General features: G+C 50.5%; 1 protein-coding gene across 1 annotated transcript in view; it reads left to right on the forward strand.

Moving 5' to 3' along the window:
- The first annotated feature begins 16,472 nt into the window (after positions 1 to 16,472).
- Positions 16,473 to 26,337, forward strand: part of CSPG4 (chondroitin sulfate proteoglycan 4) — a 72,461-nt gene continuing 62,596 nt past the window's right edge. Inside the window, exon 1 of the mRNA XM_038767494.1 lies at positions 16,473 to 16,560. Within this exon, the coding sequence (XP_038623422.1) occupies positions 16,473 to 16,560 (88 nt within the window). The remainder of the gene's footprint in view (positions 16,561 to 26,337) is intronic.

The following is a 26,337-nucleotide window of genomic DNA, read 5'->3' on the forward strand; positions in this document are numbered from 1 at the left end:
CTACCCCCTTACGATGGAGCGGAAAAGTTGGTTGGGAGAGGATCAGAGAAGGGCCACCCCGCAAGTGTCTGAACCAGCTTCAGGACTCTGGCAAACCCCTAGGAGGCCGAGGGGGGTGGGGCTTACATCCTTTGCACTCTTCCCTCAGTGGGTAATCCTCAAATAACTCCCTGCCCAAACATCCCTGCGGGTCCACGGGATCGGAGCCAGAAGAGGAGTCCCCGCTGTTCCAACAGTCAGGGGAGTGTGGGATGGGGCCGGGGGGCCGGGCAAGGGAAGGGGCACCTGGCACGAGACAGCCAATACCACAGTCCAGCAAGAAGCTAATATTAGAGCCGGCCCCAAAATAGGCCGGGCCAGGGGCAAGGGCCTCTCTGCCGAAATCGATCTGGGGGGCATTCTGACCAGCTGATGCCAGCCGGCCCCATCCCGACTCCCCGCACCCCCCACCCCAACCATGCCATGCACCCAGCAAACCAAGTCTGCCCAGCCTCATTCATTCATTCGTTCAATCATATTTATTGAGCGCTTACTGTGTGCAGAGCACTGCACTAAGTGCTTGGGAAGTACAAGTCAGTAACATATAGAGAAGGTCCCTACCCAACAACGGGCTCACAGTCTAGAAGAGGGAGACAGATAACAAAACAAAACATGGAGACAGGTGGCAAAAGGAGGTAGGCCCTGAGAAATGCCACCTACCAGGTAATGTTCTTGAGGGGGAAGTAGTGGGGGAAGGCTTCCCTTCAAAGCCTTACTGAGAGCTCACCTCCTCCAGGAGGGCTTCCCAAACTGAGCCCCTCCTTCCTCTCCCCATCCCCCCTACCTTACCTCCTTCCCCTCCCCACAGCACCTGTATTTATGTATATATGTTTGTACATATTTATTACTCTATTTATTTATTTATTTTACTTGTATATATTTATTCTATTTGTTTTATTTTGTTAGTATGTTTTGTTTTGTTGTCTGTCTCCCCCTTCTAGCCTGTGAGCCCGCTGTTGGGTAGGGATCGTCCCTATATGTTGCCAACTTGTACTTCCCAAGCGCCTAGTACAGTGCTCTGCACACAGTAAGTGTTCAATAAATACGATTTAATGGATGAAGGAGTCATTCCCATAGGAGTCGGCCACTCACCCCCCTACCCACTGGCCCCTTCCAGAGCCACAGTCCCTCTTGGCCCCGGGCTGGGGTTGACCACGGTGCTGAGGAATTTAACGGATGAGTGGTAATTCAGAAGGTGGGCCAGGCCCGAGGAACGTATTTATGCACAGAGGGGAGCGCCGGATCAGCGGACAGAGGGTGCCTTGCTCCCCCTGAGAGGGCAGGAGGGCTGGATCCGGGCAGATGCCTCTTCCTCCCTCGCTCCCTGCCCTAGCCCCTTCCCCGACAGACCAGGCCGACGATGGGTGTGTCCCAGCTGGGACGCCAGCCCAGACCCTCTCCCACACCCTGAACCCCCTCTCAAAATGAGAGCTGGTCTCTCCTCGGCTACCACTCCACTCTCCACCACCGCCTCAGCCTGTCCCGAACAAAGCCCATTTGCTTCTGAATTATGCAATTGGGGAAAAAAATAGCCCTGGGCAAGATGCCATTGCCATCCGGGGATCTGTGGCAGGCTCGGAGGGAGAGTTGGCCGGAGGGTCCGGTTTTAAGAGGGCTAGGCCTCCAGGAGAGGCTCGGCTGGACGCAGGCATCACAGCTTTCCAGAATCAGCCAGGACTGCAGTTGCAGAGAGTTCCAGGGCCTGGCTCTGGGCCACCTGCGCTAATCCACACTAGTCAGTCTCTGATGAGATTCATTAAGTGTTCACCACACACCAAGCATTGTGCTCAACACTGGGGTAGAAAGGCAAAATAGAAAAGCAGCATGGCCTAGTAGAAAGAGTAGTGACTTGGGAATCAGAAGGACCTGGTTTCTAAGCTTGGCTCCACTACTTTGCTGTGAGATGTTGGGCACTTAATAATAATAATAATAATAATGGCATTTATTAAGTACTTACTATGTGCAAAGCACTTTTCTAAGCACTGGGGAGGTTACAACGTGATCAGGTTGTCCCACGGGGGGCTCACAGTCTTAGCCCCCATTTTACAGATGAGGGAACTGAGGCGCAGAGAAGTTAAGTGACTTGCCCAAAGTCACACAGCTGACAATTGGTGAGGCCGGAATTTGAACCCATGACCTCTGACTCCAAAGCCCGGGCTCTTTCCACTGAGCCATGCTGCTCCTCATGACTTCTATGGGACTCGGTTACCTCATCTGTAAAACAGGAATTCAGGCTATGAGCCTCATGGGGGACATGGACCTGTTTATTTTGTGGGTTCTGAGAAGAAAGAAACCTGCTCATGGTTCCTTCACCTGCAGAGTGGTGGTGGTGGTAGTAACAGAGGTAGTGGGTTCTAATCCCAACTCCACCACATGTCTGCTGTGTGACTTTGGGCATGTTACTTAACTACTCTGTGCCTCAATTACCTCATCTGTAAAATGGAGATTAAGACTGTAAGCCCCATGTGGGACAGGGATACGTCCTACCTGATTACCTTGTATCTACCCCAGTGCTTAGAACAGTGTTGGGCACATAGTAAGAACATAACAAATACCATATTATTAGTAGTAGTTAATAGCAGTAGTAGTAGAGGTAGTAGAACTAGCAGCATGGCTCAGTGGAAAGAGAATGGCCTTTGGAGTCAGAGGTCATGGGTTCAAATCCCAGCCCCTCTAATTGTCAGCTGTGTGACTTTGGGCAAGTTACTTCACTTCTCTGGGCCTCAGTTGCCTCATCTGTAAAATGGGGATTAAGACTGTGAGCCCCCCGTGGGACAACCCTTCACCTTGTAACCTCCCCAGCACTTAGAACAGTACTTTGTACATAGTAAGCACTTAATAAATGCCACCATTATTATTATTATTATTACTAGTAGTAACAATAATAGCAGCAGTAGTAGAAAGAGTAGTAATATTAGTAATAATAATAATAAAATTATGGTATTTGTCAAGCACTTACTATGTGCCAAGCACTGTTCTGAGCACTGGGGTAGATACAGGGCAATCAAGTTGTCCTGCGTGGGGTTCACACTTTTAGTAGTAGTAATAGTAGTAACAGTAGTAGTAGTAACAGTAGTAATACTAGTAATAGTAATAGTAGCACTTGTGTTAGCCACAATAGTAGTAGTAGTAGTAGTAGTACTAGTAGTAGTAGTAGTGCTAGTGGTAGTAATAATAGTAATAGAGACAGTAGAATGGTGGTAGTAGTAGCAGCAGTCATACTTAGTAGTAGTAGAAGTAATAGTAGTAATAATAATAATAATAATGGCATTTGTTAAGCGCTTACTATGTGCAAAGTTCTGTTCTAAGAGCTGGGGAGACTACAAGGTGATCAGGTTGTCCCACGGGGAGCTCACAGTCAATCCCCATTTTACAGATGAGGTAACTGAGGCTCAGAGAAGTTAAGTGACTTGCCCAAAGTCACACAGCTGACAATTGGCAGAGCCAGGATACTAGTAATTGTAGCAACAATAGTTGTAGTAGTAGTGATAGTAGAAATAGTTGTAGTAGTAGTGATAGTGGTAGTCACAGTAGTACAAATGCTAGTAATAGAATTTATTGAAAGATGTACTATGCACTTGGAAAGTAACAAAGATGCCACAGATTTTCGGTTCTCAAGGAGTTTACTCTCTGAACAAGGAAGATCTGTTTCTCACCTTCTCACTGTGCCTCAATCCTCCCTCACGTCCTGCCTCTGGACTAGAATGCCTTCCCTCCTCAAATTCATTCATTCATTCTTTCAATCCTATTTACTGAGCACTTAGTGTGTGCAGAGCACTGTACTAAGCACTTGGGAGAGTACAGTATAACAAGAAACAGACACATTCCCTGCCCACAATGAGCTTACAGTCTAGAGGGGAGACAGACATTACTATAAATAAATAAATTACAGATCTATACATAACTGCTGGGGTCTGGGAGTGGGGAATAGCAGAGGGAATAAGTCAGGGGGAAGCAGAAGGGAGCGGGAGAAGAGGAAAGCCTGGGGTGGGGGCTTAGTCAAGGAAGGCCTCCTGGAGGAGATGTGCCTTCAGTTAGGCTTTGAAGCAGGGGAAAAGTAATTATCTATCTGATTTGAGGAGGGAGGACGTTCCAGGCCAGAGGCAGGACGTGGACGAGGGGTTGGAGGGGAGATAGATGGGATCGAGGCCCAGTGAGAAGGTTAGCATTAGAGGAGCAAAGTGTGCCAGCTGGGTTGCAGTAGGAGAGTAGTGAGGTGAGGTAGGAGGGGGCAAGGTGATGGACTGCTTTAAAGTCAATGGTGAGGAGGTTTTGTTTGCTGCAGAGGTGGATGGGCAACCATCGGAGTTTTTTGAGGAGTGGGGTGCCATGTCCTAAACATTTTTGTAGAAAAGTGATCCGGGCAGCAGAGTGAAGTATGGACTGGAGTAGGGAGAGGCAGGAGGCTGGGAGGTCAAAAAGGAGGCCAACGCAATAATCTAGGCGGAGGTATTAACAAGGTAGCAGTTTGGATGGAGAGGAAAGGAGGGATTTTAGTGACATTGTGAAGGTGGGACTGACAGAATTTAGTAATGGATTGAATATGTGGGTTGAATCATCATCATCATCAATCGTATTTATTGAGCGCTTACTGTGGTTGAATGAGAGAGAAGGGTCAAAGATAATGCCAAGGTTACAGGCTTGTTAGGTAGGATGGTGGTGCAATCTACAGTGATTGGAAAGTCAAGGGTAAGGCAGGGTTTGACCTATCTGACAGACAATTACTCTCCCCTCCTTCAAAGCCTTACTGAAAGCAAACCTCCTCCAAGAGGCCTTCCCTGACTAAGCCCCCCCTTTCATCTTCTCCCACTCCCTTCTGCATCATCCTGACCTGCTTCCTTTGTTCTTCCCCCCTCCCAGCCCCACAGCATTTATGTACATATCTGTCATTTATTCATTTATTTATATTAATGTCTGTCTTCCCCTCTCTAGACTCGTTATGGGCAGGGAATGTGTCTGTTCATTGCTCCACTGTACTCTCCCAAGCGCTTAGTACAATGTTCTGCAAACAGTAAGCCCTCCAATAAATATGATTGAATGAATGAACAAGGGAGCCGGGCATAAAAATATTTACAACTAAAGTAGTCTGGATAAATAATTTAATGAAATTGAATAAACTATATACAAAAGTGTTGAGGATGGGAATAAATAAATCCCTAATGGTAGAGATGACTGAATAAACGATTTATATAACTTGGGATGTTGGAAATTAATTCGGGAAGACTTGTTGGAGGAGGTGGGATTTTAGAAGGGTGTTAAATGTGGGGAGACCTGGGGTCTATCTGATGTGAGGAGGACACAAATTCCAGATTTGGGGCACAGCGAGACGGGGAGGAGGAGGGAAAGTAGAGAGCAAGGAACAGTTGGGATCTTGGTTTAGGGAAAACCAAGGAGGTGGTTGTGGAACAGCGCATGAAGAGAGCAGATAGGTGAGGAGGGGCTAGATAGGTGAGGAGAGCCACAAGGCCAATTGTGAAGAGTTTTTGTTTGGCCTGGAGAGTCCCGGAAACCGGTGGCAGGCTTCCCGAATTTATCATTGCCTTTGTGTTTCTGTGTTGTTTTCTCTTTATGTATCAAGTCTGGTATCCAAGGTGACTGTCACTAACTCCCCAGCCCCCATTTTAGATTGTAAGCCCCCTTGAGGTCTGGAGTCCCAGTCTGCTTTATCCTTTGCTGTAACCTTGAACTCAGTAAAATACCACTGCATGAATGAATGAATGAAAGATGAGGAATCTTAAGCCCAGAGAGATTGAGAACTGCCATGTGTCACCCAGTATAGCAGTGGCAAAATCAGAACCAGAACCTGGGTTTTCTTACCAGGCCTGAGCCCTTCCCACTAGGCCACCCTGCCTCACCCCTATACCAGTTCATCATCCAGCGCTTAGAACAGTGCTTTGCACATAGTAAGCGCTTAATAAATACCATCATTATTGCTCACCCACAGCCCCAGCCATCAGGGAAGAGTGTACTATAAAGAACTACATTCATTCATTCATTTAATCATACTTATTGAGTGCTTACTGTGTGCAGACCACTGCACTAACCACTTGAGAGAATCCAATACAATAAACAGACACATTCCTGGGCCACAGCTAGCTTACAATCTAGAGGGCCCTGTAAAGGTGAGGAAAGCAGGCCATGCCAGGCCCCAGCTCTCTGCCTCCAATCTTTATCTTTGGCTTCTTTTCGAGGACCAAGAACTTTAGGAGAACATGGCAATTGAATCCACGGGGCTTGCCACCAGGATAAAAAGTGGTTTCAGCCAATCTTTGCTTGCTACCTCAAACTGGTCTCTCCTGAACCTGTCTGGGGACCCAGGAGAGAGAAAAGCAGCTTCCCAGCATTTTGGGAACTACACCCTCAGTCTGTCAGTATTTTAGGGGTGGCCAGAGCATGGCCAGTTCTTTTAAGTACACCTCCTCCCTCCATCCATTCATCTTTTTCAGCTGTGACTTGACACTGGGAAGCAGCATGGCTCAGTGGAAAGATCAAGGGCTTGGGAGTCAGAGGTCATGGGTTCTAATCCTGACTCCGCCGCTTGTCAGCTGTGTGACTTTGGGCAAGTCATTGAACTTCTCTGTGCCTCATTTACCTCATCTGTAAAATGGGGATTTTACACCTAATCACCTTTTATCCTCCCCAGCACTTAGAACAGTGCTTTGCACATAGTAAATGCTTAACAAATGCCATTATTATTTACTGAGCACCTCCTGGATTTTTTTCACTAGTAGGAAATGGGTATAACACTTTTGCAGAGATTCCCCTTCTAAAGGCCCTTACTCTAATCTTCCTCTCTTCTCTCTTTTCCTCCCCTCCTCCCTCCTCTTCCTCTTTGCCACTTCATCTCCCTCATCATCGACGCTTGCTCAAGTCCTTTCTCCTGCCTGGAACTCCTTCCGCCTTCATATCCAACAGATCACTACTCTCCCCATCTTCAAACTCTTCTGAAATCACGCCTCCTCCAGGGAGACTTCCTGACTAACCTTTCAGCTCCCCACCATAATCTCCCTCCCCTCTGCCTTGTCTATGCAGTTGGGTCTGTACCTCCTAAATGCTTTGATACCCATCCCCATTCACAGTACTTTTATCCATACTTTTATACTCTGTTTCTTCCCTTGCAATTTATGTTTCTTCCCAACTAGATTGTCAGCTCCTTTAGGACAGGGATCATGTCTACCAATGCAATTGTATGCTCTCCTCCCCATAAGTGCTCAGTAAATATCACTGATTGATTCAGAAGCTCATGACTAGACTACTACATGAGCCTGCTCATTGTTCCTCCAGCCTCTTCCTCTTCCATCTACGTTATGCCTGCTGCCCAAATCCTCTTCCTTAAAATCTCATTCACCATGTCACTCTCCATTCCTCAAAGCCCACGGGCATCTACCCATTTCAGCATCAAGTGAATCAGGGGTATTTACTGAGTGCTTACTGTATGCAAAACGCAGTTCACTCTCATAATAACCCCACTCCTTATGTCATCTCCTCCCCCAACCCCCTCCCACGGCCTCTGTCAACTACAACCTGTGGAATCCCAATTCCATCATGGGAAAGCTTCCCATCATCCTTGACTTTTCCACCCAATCACTGCTCCTCCTCGCCATCACTGAATAATAGCAATGATAGTATTTGTTAAGTACTTACTATGTGCCAAGCATTGTTCTAAGTGCTGAGACAGATACAAGGTAATCAGGTTGTCCCACGTGGGGCTCACAGTCTTAATCCCCATTTTACAGATGAGGTAACTGAGGCACAGAGAAGTTGTGACTTGCCCAAAGATACACAGCTGACAAGTGGTAGAGCTGAGATTAGAACCCACATCCTCTGACTCCCTCTTAGACTGTGAGCCTTGTATGGGATAGGGACTGTGCCCAATTTGCTTATCATGTATCTCCCCCAGTACTCGGTACAGTGCTTGGCAAATAGGAAGCATCTAATTAATGCCATAATGATTACTTATGATTACCGGGGTTCTGACAGGAAGCCTGCCTAGGAGTGGATGCCACTGGGCCCAGACTATCCCCACAAGGTGTCTTGCAACTTGAGGGGAGACTCCCCCAGAACTAAACTTTCCCCCTTAAATTTCAACATGAAAAAAGCCTTTTTGGCCTCCGTGCCTCCCATAGGCTGGGCTCCAGGGCCTAAACGTGGCTTGTAATGAGTTGCCAATGAGGAGCATGTGGAGAGAGAGAAACAAAATGAGATGTGGAATGAATTAAGTTATTGATTTTCAGATGTGTCCTGCAGAATTAGCGTCCCAGGGCTTAGAACACATGCAGTGCACATGAGTGATGGGCTTAGGACCACTTCCTGTGCCCCACCCACTGGCTGCCCGTGCCATCGGGAGATGAGGGACAATTAAATATGGCCAACAGGGTCATATGATGCTCACGTGGCTCTACCTTCAATCTTCCCCTCAGGCGCTCCACAGCCACCTCTAAAGTTCAGGGCCAAGCGGATCTGACTCTGATGTCTGCCCGCTCCTCAAAAAACTTCCAACAGTTGCCCATTCCTCTCCGCATCAAGCCAAATTCCCCACTTCCAGCTTGAAGGTGCTCAATCAGTTCTTCCCGTCCTATTTACCCTCACTCCTCTCCCACCTCACCCCAGCTCACACTCTTTGTCCCTCTCAAGCCAACCTACTCACTGGGCCCTGCTCTCATCTCTCTCGCAGCTCTGGCTCACACCCTCCCTCCCATCCTGAACTCCATTCCACTTCACCTCCAGCAGACCACTGCTCTCCCCATCTTCAAAACCCTAAAGGAGGCCTTCCCTGATTGATTTCTAATCAACCTCCTCTGCCACTTCAACCCTTCCACCCAGTGACTTCACTATGCACATCCCCCCAAAGCCCTTATGTTCAGATATTTATACTCTGTTACTTTCCCTGACTGGTCATTTATTTTAGTGTCGGTCTCCTCAGCCAGGTCATAAGTTCCTTGAGGGCAGGGATCATGTCTACCAACTCTTTTGTACTGTACTCTCCTAAATGCAACCAGTAGGAGCTTAGTAAATACGACTGATTGATCAGTTGATTGACTGATTGATTGATCCAGCATGCTTGGTGGGAGAGGAAGCATCGCCCAAAGGGAGAAGGAAAGAGTTAGTACACAGTCTAACACAGTCTCTGACACTTGTCAGCGAGCTGTGTGACTACGGGCAAGTCACTTAACTCCTCAGTGCCTCAGTTACCTCACCTGTAAAATGAGGACTGAGACTGTGAGCCTCACATGGGACAACCTGATAACCTTCTATCTACCCCAGCACTTAGAACAGTGCTTGGCACATAGTAACTACTTCACAAATACCAAAAAAAAAAAATCTAGCCTGCAGACAGTGAAATGATCAGTCCGTTGGTCAGGTGGAGAAACTGAGGTTGGGGAAAGGAGCAGTGTAATGCCTGAGGACTCAGAGGAGAGAGTCTGGCAGAGCCAGGACTGGACTCAAGAGTTCTGATGCCGTTTCTGAATCCTGCCTAGCTTCCAGAGCACGACAGGCTGAAATAAGTTTTTAGAACAACCACTGCCATTGGAGGATGGATGAGGAAGGGGAAAAATAGCAGGAGTTCACGTCTTTATTGACTTTGGCTTTTTGGACTACCGGTGATCTCCTCCAGGCAGTCTACCCTGATAAAATGGACCCAATGGGAACACTCTGAGGGCAATCAATCAATGGTATTTATTGAGCACTTACTAGGCATAGAGCACTGTGCCAAGCTCTTGGGAGAGCACAGTGCAATACAGTTAGTAGACATATTCTCTGCCCACAAGGAGCTTCAGTCTAGAAGGCGTGATAGTTATAAATATAAATAAATAAATTATACGTATGTACGTAAGTGCCATGGACCTGAGGGTGGGGTGAATATCAAAAACTTACATAATAATAATAATGATATTTGTTAAGCACTTACTTTGTGTACTAAGCTCTGGGGTAAAGTAAATTGGGTTGGACACAGTCCCTGTCCCACATGAGGCTCACAGTCTCAATCCCCATTTTACAGAAGAGGCAACTGAGGCACCGAAAAGTCAAGCGACATGCCCAAGGTCACACAGCAGACATGTGGCAGAGCTGGGATTAGAACCTGCCCACAATAAGCTTGTGGGAGAGGTGAGGGAGCCAGGCCTCTGGGCCCAAAGGAGCCAGAAATGTGGACATCGGGGTCAGGGGCCTATGGGCAAGGGGCCCAGAGGAAGGGGGCACAGGATACTGCTGAGAGAAGCAGAGTAGGTTAGTGGATAAAGAACAGTCTTGGGAGTCAGAAGGACCCAAGGTCTAAGCAGACAAGTGGTAGAGCAAGGACTAGAACTCGTGACCTTCTGATTCCCAGGCCCGTGCTCTATCCACTAGGCCACGCTGCTTCTCTACTACAGATCCAAGTGCATAGATGGTGCAGAAAGGAGAGGAAGTCAGGGAGATAAGGGCCTAGTCAGGAGGACAGCCTTTCCCATCCCCAGCTGAAAAGAAGAAAGTCCTCTCAGTACCTTGTCTTCTTAACATCTCATCTCTTATTGGGCAGTAAATACTGAGTACTACTCTGTGCAGAGCACTGTACCGGGTGCTTGGGAGCACACTTCAGGGCATTCTATCAACACTGAACTCACTGGGGAGCTCAGTAAATATCACTCAAGCAAGACTCAGCAGTGAACTGGGAGGACAGTCTTGTTCCCCAAAATGCCTGAGCCGTTAATGCCGAAGAAATTACTCATTTAATAATAATAATAATAATGGCATTTATTAAGCGCTTACTATGTGCAAAGCACTGTTCTAAGCACTGGGGAGGTTACAAGGTGATCAGGTTGTCCCATGGGGGCTCATAGTCTTCATCCAGATTTTACAGATGAGGTAACTGAGGCACAGAGAAGTTAAGTGATTTGCCCAAAGTCACACAGCTGACAACTGGCGGAGTCGGGACTTGAACCCATGACCTCTGACTCCAAAGCCCGTACTCTTTTCCACTGAGCCACGCTACTTCTCTACTTCTCTACTCATTTGCATAGTGCATATGAATTCTAGGGTGTAAAAGTGTTCGGGCAACCCTCCAGCCCCTGTTCCCTGCTCCCAGATTTCCCTCGGCCTCAGCTGGACCATACTGCTTTGCTGAAAGGTGTCTGAACTGGTCGGTCACCCTGATGTTAGCAGCACATGCCCGCCCTACCTACTATTCCAGGAGCCCGCCTCGGGGATGGGAGTTAGGGGCCTTCGTCTGGGCAGGGCAGGAGCTGGATCTGGATTTGGGGAGGGAGGGAGGGTGAGAATGAGGCTCAGTCCGTGGGCTGGAGTGACAGTGGCTAAGCCCATGAGAAATCAGGATAGTTCATGTGAAAGGTCTGAGCAGAGCCTGGGGTCGAAAGGAGTTAGTGGAGCGGGTGTCTTGCGGCACAAAAGGAAGTGGAGCAGTGGAAACCCCTCTCTTCACTCCACCTTGCCAGAGCTCTATGCAGTCCTGAGGTGGAGGGGCTGGGGCTTGACTCACTGGACATCCAACTGAGCTGGGCCCTGGGGAAGCTTCCTGGAACAGGGGAGGGGAAGGGAAAGGAGATGGGAGCACCATGGAGGACAGGGACTGTGTCCAGCCTAATTAACTTGTATCTACCCCAGTGCTTAGAACAGTTTTTGTCACGGAGTAAGCACTTAACACATACAATGAAAGAGGGAGGAGATGGAAGGGGAAGGCAGGAGATGGAAGGGGAGGGGAGGGGAGAAGAGGAAAGGGCCTTTCTCAAAGGCATCCAGGAGCTTCCAATAGGGTCCTTTGCCTATGTTGGATATGGCTTTAAAGCACTCAACCACTCTCTTCCCCCACCAAATCCCAGCTCACCCTCTTTGTTCTTCTCAAACTAACCTACTTACTGGTTGGACACAATCTCTGCCCCCCATGGGGCTCACAGTCTGAGGGGGAGAGAGACAGATCCTTAATCCCCATTTTAGGGATGAGGAAACTGAGGCCCAGAGAAGTGAAGTGACTTGCCCAAGAAGATGCAGCAGGCAAGTGGTGTAGCCAGAATTAGAAACCGGGTCTATAGACTCCCATTCGTAGCCTCTTTCCGGTAGGCCACATGGAGGGAGAGGCTATTGGGAGAGGGCAGGGGGCTATCTCATCAGAAGGTGGGGTTGGGTGGTGGAGGTTCTCCTCTCTGTCAGAACTCCTCCTTGGCCCGATCCTCTGGGCAGAGGGGCACTAATGTTAACAATAGTAATAATTGTGGAATTTGTTAAATGCTTACTGTGGGCCAGGCACTATACTAAGCGCTGGGGTAGATACGAGATAATCTTGTTGGACACAGTCCCTATCCCACATAGAGCTCACAGTCTTAATCCCCATTTTACAGATGAGGTAACTGAGACACAGAATTAATCAATCTTATTTATTGAGCACTTACTCTGTGCAGAGCGCTGTACTAAGCAACTCAGTGAAGTTAAGTGACTTGCCCAAAGAATATTAGAGAGAGCTCTGGGGCAGAGCTATTCAGGTTCTCAACAGGGACGAGCCCAAACCTGGAGAGAAGGCGCAGAGCCAGATGGACTGAAAAACCTCCAAGCTCCCAGCTACTGTGGGAGACCCTGGTCCCCTGGGCTGGAGGCTGGGGGCCGGAAGTTGGGGTGATCAGGAGAGCCCTGGACTAGGAGTGGGAAGGGCATGGGAGAGACTTGGATTAGTAGGGGAAGGGGGAAGGAAGTAGGAGAGCTGTGGACTAGTGGGGAGTAGGGGGAGGAAGGGGAGAGGGACGCGACTGCTGGCTCCATCAGGCCCAGGGAACAGAGGAATGGGCTGTTACCCTCTCAAGCTCTGTTATTGTATTGCTTGGCAACCCATCATCCACGGAAAGAGAGTGCATGCACGTGTGAGCGAGCACATGAGCATGCACGCATGCATACACACATACACACACAAACACACACACACACACACTCAGTGGCCCACTGCATTGCCCCACCCAGAGTACAGCCCGGGTCACTCCCTCATCTGGAATGCCCTCACTGCATCTTGTTCCCAAATGCCATCCTTCCCAGAATGACTAGTGATGGACAGCACTCCCATAGCGATGTCGCACGCCTTGCACTTTTACCTAGTGCAATGCGATGTAGACAGAGACCACCATCCTCCCTATCTCACAAGCCCATCAACTTGGCATCGTCCTCGACTCAATTCTCTCATTCAATCCACGTATTCAATTTCACCAAATCCTGATGGTTCAACATAAGGACATCGCTAAAATCCACAATTTCATTCCCATTCAAACTGCTACCGCACTCATCCAAACATTTTTCCCATCCCAGCTTGACTGCTACATTAGACTCCTTAGTGACCTCCCTGCTTCCTGACTCTCCCCACTCCAGTCCCCACTTCACTCTGCTGCACGGAACATTTTTCTAAAAAAACATTCAGTCCATGTCTCCCCACTCAAGAACCTCCAGTGGTTACCCATCCACCTTCACATCATAACAGGAACTCTTTACCATTGATTTCAAAGCACTTGATCAGCTGGCCCCCTCCTACCTCACCTCACTGATTCTCTACTACAGCTCAGCTCACACACTACACTCCTCTACCACCAGCTTGCTCGCTGTGTCCCGATCTCATCTATTTCATTGTCAACCCCTTTCCCATATCCTCCCTGTAGCCTGGTACTCCCTCCCCATCCTTATACGCCAGACCACCACTATCCCCACCTTCCAAGCCTTATTAAGGTCACATCTCCTCCAAGGGGCCTTCCCTGACTAAGCCCTCTTCTCCCCAGCTCAATAATAATAATAATAATAATAATGGCATTTGTTAAGTGCTAACTATGTGCAAAGCACTGTTCTAAGCACTGGGGAGGATACAAGGTGATCAGGTTGTCCCACTTGGGGCTCACAGTCTTAATCCCCATCTTACAGATGAGGTAACTGAGGCCTAGAGAAGTGAAGTGTCTTGCCCAAAGTCACACAGCTGACAATTGGGAGAGCTGGGATTTGAACCCATGACCTCTGACTTCCAAGCCCATACTCTTTCCACTGAGCCACGCTGCTTCTCAATCTCCTTTCTTTATCATCAATGCACTTGGTTCTGGGACCTTTAGGCATTTGATATTAGCCCCTCACTCAACCCCACAGTCCTTATGTACATAGCAATCAATTATATATTATAAATGATTTATTTATGTTAATATCTGTCTCCTCCTCCCGACTATAAGCTCATTGTGGGCAGGGAACGTTTCTGCAAACTCTGTTGCACTGTACTATCCCAGGCATTTAGAACAGGGCTCTGCACACCATAATCATCAACAGTGGTATTTATTTAACACCCTCACTTTGGTGGCAAAGCTTAGGGCCCCCCACCAAGCAGTTGACCAAACACGGTTCCACCACGGTCTGGGGGACCGACCATGTCTAACAGGGAGATAACTGTGTCCTTCTCCATCTTTGGGGGGCCCAGATCTGCCAGGCTCCCCTATGTCTGTCTGGGAGGAGGCTTCAAAGAAGTATGGTCTCTTCAGGAAACGCCCAATCGTCCAGGCCCAGAATGGGGACGCAGAGGGACGAGGAATGATGTGGGCAGAGCAGGGGCCGACCCCCTGAGCATCCCCAAACCTGGTTTCAGCCAATAGCATTTTCTTCCTCCCTTCCAGACCAGCAGTCCAATGGACTGGCTACAGTGGCTACTCCTCGCCCCACCCTGCCCGAAGGTGGGCAGCAGGGATGAGAGGCCAGGCTCGCCACCACAACTCGGTGGCACTGGCTGAGCCGGGGAGAGACGGAACGGTTAAAGGCTGAGTGTTTAAAGACAGACTGGACCAGCTGGAAACCAAAAGCAGCATACCCTAGAGGAAAGAGCATAGGCCTTGGAGTCAGAAGGACCTGGGCTCTAATCCCAGTTCCGTTGCTGACTTGGGTAAGCCATCCAGCTTCTCTGGACCTCAGTTACCTCAACTGTAAAATAGGGATTCAGACTGTGAGCTCCTCGTGGGACATAGACTGTGTCTAATCTGATTAACTTGAATCTACCCCAACATAAAGAACTGTGCTTTACACATAGTAAGCACCTAACAATGACCCAATTGTCATTACTGTATATGTGCCCCATATCACATCTCAAGTCATACAGGTAATAATAATAATAATGATGATGGCATTTATTAAGCGCTTACTATGTGCCAAGCACTATTCTATGCACTCGGGAGGTCACAAGGTGATTAGGTTGTCCCACTGGGGGCTCACAGTCTTCATCCCCATTTTACAGATGAGGCACTGAGCCTGAGGGAAGAGGGTCTGCCTCAGGAGGACCCAGGTCACAGTGAGAAGAGACGAGTGGCAGTTGCTAGGTGGCCAAGGTGGGGCGAGGAAGGAGCCCCTCCAGAACTCATGTCAGCAGAGCACCCTTCCCGCTGCCCCTTTGACTTTACCCCCAGAATCTGGCCCTGGAAGTGTAGCCTGATTCATTCATTCAATCGTATTTATTCAATAGGATTTATTGAGGGCTTACTCTGTGAAGAGCACTATACTAAGCACTTGAGAAGTAAAAGTCGGCAACATGTGATGCCTGATGAAAAACCCTGAGCCTGGGAATCAGAAGACCTGAATTCTAATCCTGGCTCCATCACTTCCCTGCTGGGTGACCTGGGACAATTCATTCTATTTCTCAGGGCCTCCGTTTCCTCATCTGTAAAACGAAGAATAAATATTTGCTTTCCCCCCCTCCTTAAAATGTGAGCTCCATGTGGAATATGGATGTGTCTAGCCTGATAACCTTGTATCTTCCTCAGCCCATAGAGCGGTGCTTGGATTACAATAAGCATTTTACAAAATCACAATGATAATGAGAATGATGTTGATGATAATTCTTATTATTATTATTTAGGGGGTGCCTTCTTGAGTCCAGCTGGAGGAGGAGCCTCAGCAGAAGCACTCCCCCAACCAGCCCAGCACCAATATGGCCCCCATTTGGTATTCCCGCTCTCCACATTGAGGCCCACCCTGGAAGAAGCTGGCGGGACCTAGCCTGCCCTGAATTCCTGTGCTGGCGCAGGGCCCCAGCTCCTCCAATGGTTCAGACACCCTCTCCCGGAATCATCCTTCCCAGGAAAGGAAAGAGGAACCAGCCCCGAGGGACCCCCAGATATGGGGAGCAAAAAGGATAACGACAGCAGCTTGGAGCAGTGCGGGACGGTGGGCTCTGCCCAGGCTGGAGTGGGCAGAGGAGAATGCTGCTAGCCCTTTAAGGGGGAAAACCAACCAACGTAATCTGAGCGGTTCTTGTTTTAACCCGGGCCATTTCTAACTGGTGGGGAAAGTGGGCTGGCCCCTCCCCTTCTCCCTCCCGCCTCTCTGTTTTATTAAATATAGTAGTAGCGGAGCTGGGATTGGAAACAGACTGCCTCTGTCCGTGCCTTTCCACTTGTCCTGGTGCTTCTCGGCCATGCCCCTGGCCCCTGCCCTGCTGTAAACCACCCACCATGTCCATCTGGGGGCTCCCGGCCCCCCGGGTGCTGCTCCAGCTCTGCCTGTGGACACTGTCCCTGCTGGCCAGCCCTGCTTCTGGAGGTGAGTGTCCTGGGCCCCTTTGTGGGGACCCCCTGGGAACAAGGGTGATGGCTGGACAGAGCTTGGGGGGGCCGGGGATTGACTTTGGCTAATGGGAGAGGAGAGGGATAGAAGCAGAGGGACCCTCCCCTCCTGGAGAGGTGGGGGTCAGCTACAGATAATAGCCTGGATTGTACGGGTCATTCACCTGGGTCCCAGGCACCCCCTGCCAGCCTCTCAGGGCTGCAGGGTGAGGATGAAGATGCTCCTCACCCAATCTGGTCAAACAATGTTCAGGATGGAGCAGGCTGTGAGAGATGGCGAGAGGCCCAATTTGCACAAGAGGGGAGTCAATCAGTCTGGATGGGTTTGGGAGACAGAGGAAAAAGCTGGGAGTGGCAGGGGGAGCCACCACTGGAGGGTCCCGGTGCAGGGTGGATCATTCTGCTGGAGCAGAGACCGCTCAGGGCCTCCGGGGTGTCATTTCTCCCCTCTCACGGGTGACTGGGTCCTAAGGGGCAGGAGTCCCTCTTGTCCCACCTGCTCTTGCTCCCCTCTCTGCAGGGGTGAGCAATGGCCAGGACCATAGGGGCGGCTCTCGCTTCTCTCCTGGGGGAGCCAATCATTGACACTGGAGGGGATCTCGGGGCCGGGCAGCCCAGTGGGGAAACCCACTGTTTAACCAGGGTCTGACATCTCTCTCCATCACTGCTTCCTGAAGGAGCCTGAGGCCAAGCTTCCTCTGCCAACCAGGTCTCCCAGATAAAGCGCGCGAGCACGTGGGTGTGTCTGTGTGTGTGTGTGTTTATGTGTATGTGTGCTGAGGGCGCGTCCCACCTGAAGCACAAGGTGAAGTGAGTTGAGCAGTCTCAGCTTTCTGAGGAACATGGGGTCCCACAGTCTGGGTCGTGGGAGTGAGCCTGGCCTCTCGTCCTAGCTGCCCACCTTTGGGTGGCATGGGCAAGGGGCAGCCACTGCAGCCAGTCCACTGGGCTGATGGTCTGAAGGGGAGGAAGGAAATGCTATGGGCTGAAACCAGACTTGGGGATGCTAAGGGAGAAGGTCCTGGGTCTCCCCACCTCTCCCCCAACATCCTTACGTATCCACACCCTTGGCCTGAACAATTGGGCGTTTCCTGCAGATATCACACTTCCTTGGCTCCCCCTCCCAGATAGACAAGGGGGAGCCCGGCAGATCTGAGCCCCCCGAGGGTGTGGAGGGGCACACACCCGATTAGATGGGGCCAATCCCCCCAGATCAGGGTAGAACCATGTCCAATCGGCTGCCGGGGGGGCCTCTAAACTCTGCCGCCAAAGGTGGGCTCAGGAGTCCGGGCCACGCCTCTCTCACCACGGGCTGGAGAGAGCACGCCAGAAGCAGAGAGGGAAAGACACACAGCGAATGAACCAGTCTCTGTTCACCAGGCCAGCGGGCGGGCGGGCCTCCAGGGCTGAGAGGGAAGGGAGCACAGAGCCGGGATTGAGTCTCAAGGCAGTCCTGTGAGGGCGTGGAGAGAGTTTGAAGTGGGGTAGGGAACGCCGAGCTCTTTCCCTCCCCTTCTACAACCCGCCCTTCTGCCCACTCCCCTCCCAACCCACTGCTGCTAGCAGAGCAGCTAGAGAGCAGGCCCACTGAGCCATCCTCCCCTCACCGGCCCCCCATCTGCCACCATGGTGGAGGGGGAGTCTGGCCTCACCTATGAGGTGCCAAAGACCCCCAGAGCCAGTGGTCACCGGAGCGCTTGGGGAAGAAGTTGGAGAAGATGAGGAGGAGGAGAGAAGGAGTAAGAGCTGAGAGATTTCAGCTGTTGGCCAAATTCAACATAAACAAATTCTGGATTCTCGCTAATACCAGATCAAGCCTCCGGCCCATCCCATCCTGAGCCTCTGCTTCCGACGGTGGCCACAGGAGGCTTGTAGGGACTGAGCGGTGTTTGTCCCTGGATGAAGAGGGGCAGTAGATGGTTCTCCACTATGCTCAGCATAACGCTCTGTACCCAGAAAGTGCTTGATAAATACGATCACTATGACTATTTTATACCCCCACCTTTCCCTCCAGGAACTCTTGTTGGCCGGCTCATCTGCAAAAATCATCCCACTCCCTCCCAGCCCGCCACTGTGTTCTGCCCATACAGCCTCCCGCAGTAACGTGTTCCATATGCCTGGGAATAAGCAAATAGAGGCTCTGTGATTTTGAAGTCCAGAGCAGGGCACTTCTCCAGGTAGGACAGCCACAATGCCGGCCATGGTGCCGGCCACCGGGCCGCCCACGCCCTTCCCACCCTCATCCACTGCTTCCCGCTCTCCTGTGAACTTGGCCTCCCCCTCCTCCAGACTCCAGCTCTATGCAGAGCTGCAGCGTGAGCGCGTTTGAGCACACACACACACACACACACACACACACACACACACACATATACACATCGAACATCTGCCTCTGCCAACACTGGAATAGTCCTCAGCTGGAACAGCACATTTCTCTCCTCCTCCGGTGCACATGGCCCTCTCTCTTTCTCTCCCACCCCCCTCCTCTTTCTCCCTCTCTCTCTGTCTGTCTCTCTCACCTCCCTCTCTTGCTTTCACTTCTCCCTTCTCCTCTCCCTTGCTCTTTCTCCTTCCCTCTTCTCTCTCTTCCTCTCTCTCCCTTTTTCTTTCCCTTTCCCTTTTTCTCCTCTTTCTCCCTCTTTTTCTTTCTTCCTTTCTTTTTCTCCTTTTTTCTTTCTCCCTTTTCTCTTTCTCCCTTTCTTTTCCTCCTTTCTTTCTCCCTCTCTTTCTCTCTTTATCTTTCTCCCTTTATCTTGCTCTCTGTATCTCTCTCTCTTCTCCCTGCCTCCTGTCTCTCTCTGCCTCAGTGGCTATTTTCCTTAGGATTCAGAGTGACAGAACCTGGGTCTCAATCTCCTCTGTCTTCCTCAGTCCCCATCTCAATGCACAGCCATCCCTCTCAATGTTTCTCTCTCTCACTCTTTTATATATGTTAATAAATATATGTATATATATATATATATATAAGATAGATAGATAGATAGATGATAGATAGATAGATAGATAGATAGATAGATAGATAGATAGATAGATAGATCCCGCTGTTGGGTAGGGACCGTCTCTATATGTTGCCAACTTGCACTTCCCAAGCATTTAGTACAGTGCTCTGCACACAGTAAGTGCTCAATAAATATGATTGAAAGAATGGATAGATAGATGTTCAGATCCCTCAGGAATCCCGATCCACTCAGAGGCTCAGGAAATGAGGACATTTTAGGCAAAACACAACTGTTGTTGAAAAACCGTTTCAAGTCCTCGAGACCTATTCTCCATCCATGGAGGCCAAACTGTGAGGGCTGAGGAAGGAAGGAATAAAGGAAGACAGGGAGATTAGATAGATAGATAGATAGATAGATAGATAGATAGATAGATAGATAGATAGATAGAGATAGAGATAGATAGATAGATGATAGATAGATTAGATAGATGATAGATAGATAGATATAGATAGATAGATGATATAGATAGACAGACAGACAGACAGACAGACAGACAGACAGACAGACAGACTAGCTTCTTTCCCTCTCCCTGCAGCTGTCTTTCCTTGTGCATCATCTCCGGTCAGGTTTCCAAGCTGATGCTGCTGCAGCAATCTGTGTTTGTTCAGTTGGGTGGTGGGTCAGGGCTCCCAGAAGTGAGATCAAGCCAGCCCTGGTGCCTCTAGAGTTGCTCCCTAATCCCAGGTCTCACTCCTGTCCTCGCCCCTGCCCTTCTCTGGTGTTAGGGTGTGGCAGAGGCGGCAGCGTGGCGCGTGCTGAGGGGGCCTGGCCTCCACACATGCCAGCTGGAGAAGAAGCCTCGATCCCGGGAAACCTGAGGCTGGAGGGGAAAATGAATCAGCCCAGGCATGGAGTGAGTCAGAGGGAAGCCAGAGTCAGTGGTCCCAACTAGCAGGCCAGAGAGTGGCCCTCGGATAAAGGGTTTGCCTCCCTGAGCCCGGCGGGGGCCCGGGAAGCAGCGGGTAGAGCCGCGCCAAGACCTGAGGGCTGTTCACATGCAGGTGGAGTTTAGCAGTTTGAAATTAGAGTCAACTGCCAGGATGTTCTCCCACCCCGACCCGCGCATCCCCCCTGCCAAGAGGGGGCTCGACAGCCCTTTAACTAGCAATGTACAGAAGTACGCTCCCCAGGCCTAAAGAAAAACAGATGGGGCCTGAAGGAAAGCAGGCAGAAAGGCTTGGATCCTTCTCCTCCGTGGGTTAGATCCTCTAGAGGCTGGGTCGGGGAGGGCCATGGGATGTCGGGGATGGGGATGGGGCGTGGGGAGAGGAGCCCCAGGATTTGAGCAGGGGCCAGGGGCCGGGGCTGTTGGGAGCTGGCAGGCTGTGTGAACCAGAGAATGAGTGGTGAGGAGGCTGGTGGCAGGAGGGTAGGAGTTTGAGGGAAGGGGGGTCAGAAGGAACTGGGGGAAGTGGAGGGTGGGGGGCTTGGTGCCAATTAAGAGGAAGACATCATCCCCAAGTCTGGTTACTGGCTGGAGCTCCAGGCCCCCTCCCCTTTCCCAGCTCCCTTGCTCTTCCCATTCCTCCTGAAAGCCATGCCCTGGCTTCGGAGCCGGACCCCCACTCCCTCCCCTGGGAGAGGCCCAGCTTCACTCCTCAATCTCGGCAGCGCCCGGTCGGTCGTCTAGTCCGAACTGACCGTTCTCCTCTGGCCCGAGGCTGGTCAGACCAACTGTGGTCTTATAAGGAGCTCTCCAGCAGCTGCCCTCCCACCCTCTCTACCTCCCTCCTTCCCTCCCCCAGCCCCTCAGCTTCAGCCATGGCCTCCCGCTGCCTGGCCGGGGCAGGGCAGTAGACAACCCTCTGGTGAGTGGAATCACCAAGTCCATCGCCCTGCCTTCGGCCACCCGCACCCTCCCAGAATGCTGGTTGGCGTTCCTTAACCTGGAGGGTAACCCCTAGGGTTCCACTCGTACCTCCATCACACCCCTGGTCCTCAGCCCCCAGACAGGGGGTAGGCCAAGGAAGAGGCCAGCATTCTCCCCATTTTGCAGATGGGAAAGCTGAGGACCACAGAGGTTAAATGGTTTGCTCGGGCTCCTCCAGGGGCTGCTCAGTGACAACTGGATTCATTACCTCCTCACACACTCTTCCCTCCCCACTTTCTCTCCTCTCCTCCCTCCTTCCCATCCCTCCATATTCCTGCCTCACCCCTTCCTCTTCTTTCCATTCACCCTCCCTCCCCTCCCCACTTCCTTCTCTTCCCCTCACCCTTCCTTCCTCTTCCTCCATCCCTTTCCCTCCTCTCTCCACCCCCTCCCTCTTTTCTTCCCCCATCCTCCTTCCTCTTTCTTTCCCTATCCCCCCCTCCTCCACTCCCGTCTAGGGTCCTGGGCTGAGCTTTTAAAATCAGGAGAGAGGGAGAGAGAGAGAGAGAGAGAGAGAGAGAGAGAGAGAGAGAAAGAGAGAGAGAAAGAGAGAGAGAGAAAGAAAGAGAGAGAAAGAAAGAGAGAGAAAGAGAGAGAGAGAAAGAAAAAGAGAGAGAGAAAGAGAGAGAGAAAGAAAGAGAGAAAGAGAGAAAGAGAGAGAAAGAAAGAAAAAGAAAGAAAGAGAGAGAGAGAAAGAAAGAAAGAAAGAAAGAAAGAAAGAAAGAAAGAAAGAAAGAAAGAAAGAAAGAAAGAAAGAAAGGAGGAAAGAAGAAAAGGAAGAAAGGAAGAAAGATAGATAGAAAAAGGAAAGAAAAAAAGAGAGCGTCTTTCCTTTCAGGTTGGTTTGGACGTGACCCAGCCTAGAGGTTGGATCCAGAGATGGGGGTGTGATTTACAAAAGAGGAGTTTGGTGGATTAAGAATGTATCTGGGCATCCTATCAAACCTATCAAGTCAGTTGTGGAAGCCAGACATGTTCATTTGAAGGCTCACCTGTTTATTCATCCTGACTTGCTTGTACTAGCAGCAGGAATTCAATCTTGCTCCCTGCTCTCACTGCTTGCCTCCCAGGTTAGAGTCAAAGCTCCTAAAGGCCAGGGAATGGAGGAACAAGTGAACCAACAGGTGTCCAGCCAGCCACGGTGGGGTGGCAGTGGTGGTGGTAATAATGACAATGGTATTTGTTAAGCACTTGCCTTATGCCCATATAAATTATTAATGATTGATATAAAGAAATTATTTTTACTAATGTCCGCCTCCCCCCAGACTGTAAGCTGGTTGTATTGTACTCCCCCAAGCACTTACTACAGTGCTCTGCACACAGTAAGTTCTCAATAAATACCATTGTTGATGATGATGTGCCAAGCACTGTACTAAGATCTGGGGTACAGTGCTCCGCACACAGTAAGCGCTCAATAAATATGATTTAATGAATGATAATCGGGTTCAGATGCAGCCCGCAGTCTAAGTAAGAGGGAGAACAGGCATTGAACCCCCATTTTGCAGATAAGGGAACTGAATCACAGAGAAGTTAAGTGACTTGCCCAAGGTCATACAGCAGGCACGTAGAGGAGCCAGGGTTAGAACCCAGGTCCTCTGATTCCCAGGTTCCTGCTCTTTCAATTAGGCCCTGCTGATTCTTTATTGTCCCAAGCCCTCAGTACATTGCTTAGCATGTAGTAAGCTCTCGGGGAAGGCCACTGACTGATTGCTGTTCCAGCTTCAGGGGGGCAAACTGGCACTGGGCCATTAACCCTTTCCTGCAGCCAGGGGTGGATCAGTCACCCTTTCCCTACACAGGGCAGGGCAGGGCAGATACAGCAGAATCCCCTCTTGTCTACCGGCCTGTCAAGGTCCCAGCTGGAAGCCACCCCACAGCTCAGCTCGGAAGGCCTGAAAGGCGCCTTTATGTCCCAGGCCTGCCCGGGGGCTCACTCAGGTGGGGCGCGGGAGACCGTTGGCCGTGGGCCTGGTGGCGGTAAAGAGGGGCTCGGGCTTAGATCACAGAGGAAACATATATATGTTCCCAGGACTTGGCGTTCTGCCTGCCATGGGGGAATAAATGGAAATAGCCCTTGCATAACAGAAAGAAACTTGTAAACCCTGGCCCCCGACACAGGTCGGTGAAATAGCCAGAGCCAATTTTTCAACTGGATGAAAGGGACGACTTCCCGTCATCTTGGGGAGAGGCCCCTGTCGGACAGAGCCCCCCAGCTCCTGCCCCCTCCCTCTCACATACACAAACACACACACACACAGCTGTGGTGAGGAGGTGGAGAGATGTGGGGCCGGGGGAGGAGACGGGGCCAAGTCTGGAGATTACCCAATGGTGCTTTCCTCTTCTAGTCTTGGAAAGGGGAGAGGGGAGAGAGGAACACCCAGCTCCCCAAACCCGGGCTCCTGCATGGATTCCCCAACCTCCTCTAGTGACCAGGGGCCCGAAGACGGCCCTGGCCTCTGTCACCGCCACATGACAATGGAGAGGGACCAATATTTTTATCAGAGATTTTTGAAGGATCCTTCTCAGACAATAAAACTGCTCTGTTCCAATCTGTGAGGCCCTGCCATGGGCTGAAGTCTAGCCTGTATCCGATTTCCTGCTTCCACCGATATTTTTTAACTATTTCAATGTGTTCGGGGCTGGGGGGAGGTCCCTCCCTTCATGCATGCGGTGGGTCTGGGTTTGTGGGGGGCGGTGGGGGAGAAGCACATCTGATGACTGGCTCTTTGTTGTGTTACTGAGGTAGGGAGAGGGGGGATTTCCAGAAGGAAGGATGCATTTGAACTAAGGCACCCAATTCAGGTCTCGGCTGGATCACTTTGGGCAACTCACTTAACCTCTCTGGGCTTCAGTGGCTTCATCTGGGTTCTAATCTCAGCTTCACCATTTACCTGCTCTGGGACCTCGGGCAAGTCACTTCACTTCTCTGTACCTCAGTTCCCTCATCTACAAAATGGAGATTCAATAACTGGTCTCCCTCCTACCCTCCTACTTAGACTGTGAGCCCCATGTGGGACTTGATTACCTTGTATTCACCCCAGCACTTAGTACAGTGTCTGGCATACAGTAAGTGCTTAATAAATATTATTATTATTATTATCATCATCATTATTATCTGTAAGAAATCCTTCTGAGGATGCTGGTTCAGGCGGCTCCTTAGAACTTCATTCATTCATTCAATCATATTTATTGAGTGCTTACTGTGTGCAGAGCACTGTACTAAGCTCTTGGGAAGTACAAGTTGGCAACATATAGAGAGGGTCCCTAACCAACAATGGGCTCACAGTCTAGAAGGCCCGGGGAACTCTCTAGGGCTTGGAAGAGAGGCAAAGGATCAATAAGGTTGAAAGTTCCCAGAATAATAATTGTAATGATAATTACAGAATTGGTTAAGCGCATACTCTGGGCCAAGCCCTGTGCTAAGCACTGGGGTAGATACATGATAATCAGACCAGATGCATTCTCTGTCCCACATGGGATTCACAATCTAAATGGGAGGTAGAACGGGTATTGCATCCAGCCCCATTTTACAGATGAGGAGACTGAGGGACAAAACAGTGAAGTGATTTGCCCAAGGTCACACGGCAGGCAAATAATGGAGTGGAGATTAGAACCCAGGTCTTCTGATGCCCAGCCCTGAGTCATTTTCCGAGTTTTTATTCCCAGGAGGGCCCTGTGCAACTCCACAGTCATCCCAAATCTGCAGGCCACCTCTCCTTCCCCAACTTCTCCCCATCCTTGTCCTCTCCCGGTGAATAGCCAAGAACCTTAACCTTTGTCCTTCCCCATCCCTCCCTACAGCCTCTCTTCCTGAGGAGGCCTAGAACTCTGGGCTCCCCTCAAACACAGGGCAATCTGACCCCAGGACTTGGGGAGACTAGCAGACTCCAGCTGGTTCAGTGGTAGGAAAATCTGTCTGCAGGATTTGGCGATGACTCCAGCCTACCCTAAGGGACTGCAAAAAGATCATCCCTCCTTCCGCTCCTACTTCCCCAGGGGGATGTATGGAGCAGGGAAGGGGAGAGGGCAGGGCTGGGAGCCAACTCCCTCCATCACAGTGGACAGAGTGATCATTCTAGGTCAGTCCTTACACAGGGCACTGGGCTAGGCAGATCTGGGCCCTGACCTCCAAGAGCTGACAGTCTAATTGGTCATCAAGATGCCGTGGTTGTGATCATATGGTCAGAGTCCTTGTTCCTGGGAGAAATCACCTGGTGCATTGCCCAGCCTGTGACTAGCCTCCCCACCCCTTCAAGCCCCCCTGGGCAGTAGCGGAGGGCCAGAGGGTTAGTGGGAAGCAGGGTCCGTGTCTTCCCCAGCTCACAAATCTCTGGGAAAATGCTGTTCTGCCCTCCCTCAGCCAGAGCCTGGCTTGCTGTGAGCAGGAGCAGATCTATCCAGAGTTGCAGAGGTGGAAACCAAGTGGGGCTGGGTGTTGGCTGTCCAGGGGTCAGAAGGAGGAGCAAGGGCCCCTCGTAACGGGCAGGCGGTGGACGGGTTGGGGAGCCACAGAACCAACTGCTCGGTTCTTTTGGATCGCTTCAAAACTTCAGTTTGATTTTTCCGCCAGAGGTTGGCTCAGCAGGGCGGGAAGCCCAGCCACATGTGTCTGGGCCAAAGTTCTCAGCAGCTGAAAAAGTTTCCATTGATGAGAAAGTGGTGACAAGGAGAAGGGCTGGGGGTGGCGGGTGAGGAGGAGAAGAAAGAGGAGGAGGAGGAGGAGGGAGAGGAGAAAAAGGAGGAGGAGGAGGAACTCTGTTTGAGCAGGAAGGAGGAAATTGGATCCCAGCATCGTGGGAATCAGGAAGGCCTCTCTCTCCAGCTCACACTGATATTTATAGCTCCCCCGAGCTGCGGGGCGAACAGATCTGGAGCGCTTTCCTAA

The sequence above is a fragment of the Tachyglossus aculeatus genome, chromosome 26 (assembly GCF_015852505.1).
Source record: "Tachyglossus aculeatus isolate mTacAcu1 chromosome 26, mTacAcu1.pri, whole genome shotgun sequence".
NCBI classification, from domain to species: Eukaryota; Metazoa; Chordata; class Mammalia; order Monotremata; family Tachyglossidae; genus Tachyglossus; species Tachyglossus aculeatus.